Here is a 2,303-nt window from a genome sequence, read left to right as displayed (position 1 = left end):
TCCCTCCTTCCTTTTGATCTCAACCATGTATTTTTTTAAAGAAAGGTCCTTTCACTCAGTATTTCGCTGTGCTGTCGGGGAGAAGAGTCTGTGCCAGCTTGGTCCCCCACGTTGCCACCAGCCCTCCCCGCCGTGACATCTCTCATTCAGCGAGTCAGTCCATGAGCTCCTGCACGTGTTAGTGCATGGTCTTCACACTTTGTAGTGGAAACAGGGTTCCACACGGCGGTACCGTAACTCCTTCACGTGGACATGTGCGTGCGTGTGCAAGCACAAGATCAGGATGGGAGAGGCAGGCGCCCAGCTCCTAGCAGCGATCACGCCTGGGGAGGGACAGAGGAAATGCGGTTCAAGGTGGTGGCGGTGGCGACTTTAGCTTTATTTGTAAGGTTCTGTTTCGAACGTGTTCGTGTATTATCGCGTCACGTTTCTGGTAATCGACACGGAGATAAAAGTGAGCCACGTGGTTTTCAGTGAGTAATAGTGACGGGAATTGGACTGACTCCCATTTTTTCCCACGTACTTTTCAGTATTTAAAAAAAGTACCAAACTTTAAAAGCGAGGCTGGCAAAGTTGCTTGCATCGGGCATCGCCAGGCAGAGCGGACCCAGCAGCCGTGGCCGTGCTCAGGGACGGCGCTCTGATGAGTTTGCGAGGGTGTGCCCCTCCCCCGTGCTCGTCCTGCTGACAGCTCGGTGGGTCCTTTCCACGTTGTCGCCACCCTGTTCCTTCTGGGGAGCTGCCCCGTGCGGTGCCTTTGGAAATCTTAACGATTTTCCACTTGTCTTTTCCCGTAGGCAGCCAAACGCTGTTTACTGTTTTAGCTACAGCTGAGTGGAAACTGTACTTTAACTGCGTCTGTGGTTTAAGGGCACGTGCCTGCAGGGTCTGACAACAGAAAATGACCGTCTCTCACTTTGCAGAATAGAAAAGAAACGCACCATTGTCCCCACACTGGCTGAAGCGATTGAAGATCGAAGTGGAAGAGAAATAGACTGGGAGTATTTTTACAGCCTGCTTTTTACCTCAGAGAATCTAAAGTTAGTTCACATTGCCTGCCACAAGAAGACCACCCACAGACTCAGCTGTGACCCGAGCAGAATCTACAAGCGCCCGGCGAAGCCGAGGGGGAAGCGGCCCGCCCGCAAGCGCCTGTGACCGGTGCGCGTTCCCCGCCCGGTGCCGCGCCTGGCGACGTGCGGGGTTTTAACAGGTGCTATTTTTTTTTTTTTTTTCGCTCCAGTCGTTCCTGAAAAAAACTTAATAAGAATCTTCCTAAGAGTTTCTGATTTCAGTACATTTCTGAATCTGTTTTCTACACCTGCGAGACCACGGCGGAGGACAAGTTCAGAGCACGGCCAGGACGTCGGGGGTCATGGTGTCCGGTCGGCAGGGATCAGGGCCCGCGTGTCCCCCGAGTGGACCTGTTTGCTACGCTCCTGTAGCACAGCCTCCGTGCTGACCGGCGTAGTGACCAAAGCTGGCCACTCATTTGAGGGAAGGGTGTGTGTCTGTGCCTCCCCGCTGGGTCCCCAGGCAGGTGGGAGGCTCCACCCTCTAGATTCTTCTAAATGCTCTGAAAAGGGCTGTGACCTGTTTGGGGTAAAATGTTTACACTCCATAAAGAACACACGAGGATGCTCGCTGCTCTACTGTTTATAATGGTGAAAAGGGGGAACCCTCCACAAAGAGGGGCGGACGGTGGCATCATGTTGAACCCTATGAAATTGCTGGTTTTGTAGGCCAAAAATGGTCAGATATCATTCATTTCACGATTCGACCTAATACATCTACGCAGTGCAAACCCGTGTACCAGTTTTAAGCATTTATGTATGGAATGGGAAGCTGTCTGTTAAATGCACAAGTGGCTTAACTGCAGAGCATGACCCGTTACGAGTGTGCCGCACACGTTAGGAGACACGCGCCCGTGAACAGCAGTGATCCTGGGGACAGGCTGGGGTGTGCCTGGATTGCAGAGGACCGGTCTTCCGGATCCTGCATTTTATGACACAGCCGGCCTCGCTCCCGGGTTTCACACCCACGGCTGGTAATGGGTGTGGCGAGCTGGCTGCATGCGCTGCTCCTGGCCATTTCCTCCCTGGGACTTGGGCACCCTTGGATTTTGGTTTGGGGGGGGCGGTCCTCGAACCAAACCCCCGAGAACACCGAGGAACCACTGTACTTGAAGAGTTTGAAATGCACATTTCATAATTTTAAAAATTGACTTTTTATGTTTTGTAACATTTGAATTTTCACATTATATAATCAGAAAAAGCAATAAAGACTTTTTATAGATATCGAGA

At 51.8% G+C, this 2,303-nt stretch overlaps 1 protein-coding gene across 1 annotated transcript in view; it reads left to right on the top strand.

The window, feature by feature from the left end:
• The window catches only part of DFFB (DNA fragmentation factor subunit beta), a 16,968-nt gene extending 14,665 nt beyond the window's left edge, over positions 1-2,303 (top strand). Inside the window, exon 11 of the mRNA XM_011370812.2 lies at positions 924-2,303. Within this exon, the coding sequence (XP_011369114.1) occupies positions 924-1,158 (235 nt within the window). The 3' untranslated portion in view covers positions 1,159-2,303. The remainder of the gene's footprint in view (positions 1-923) is intronic.

The sequence above is a fragment of the Pteropus vampyrus genome, unplaced genomic scaffold (genome assembly GCF_000151845.1).
Source record: "Pteropus vampyrus isolate Shadow unplaced genomic scaffold, Pvam_2.0 Scaffold176, whole genome shotgun sequence".
Classification (NCBI taxonomy): domain Eukaryota; kingdom Metazoa; phylum Chordata; class Mammalia; order Chiroptera; family Pteropodidae; genus Pteropus; species Pteropus vampyrus.
Note: the sequence above shows the minus strand (reverse complement) of the source record. Positions and strands in the feature narration are given on the sequence as shown.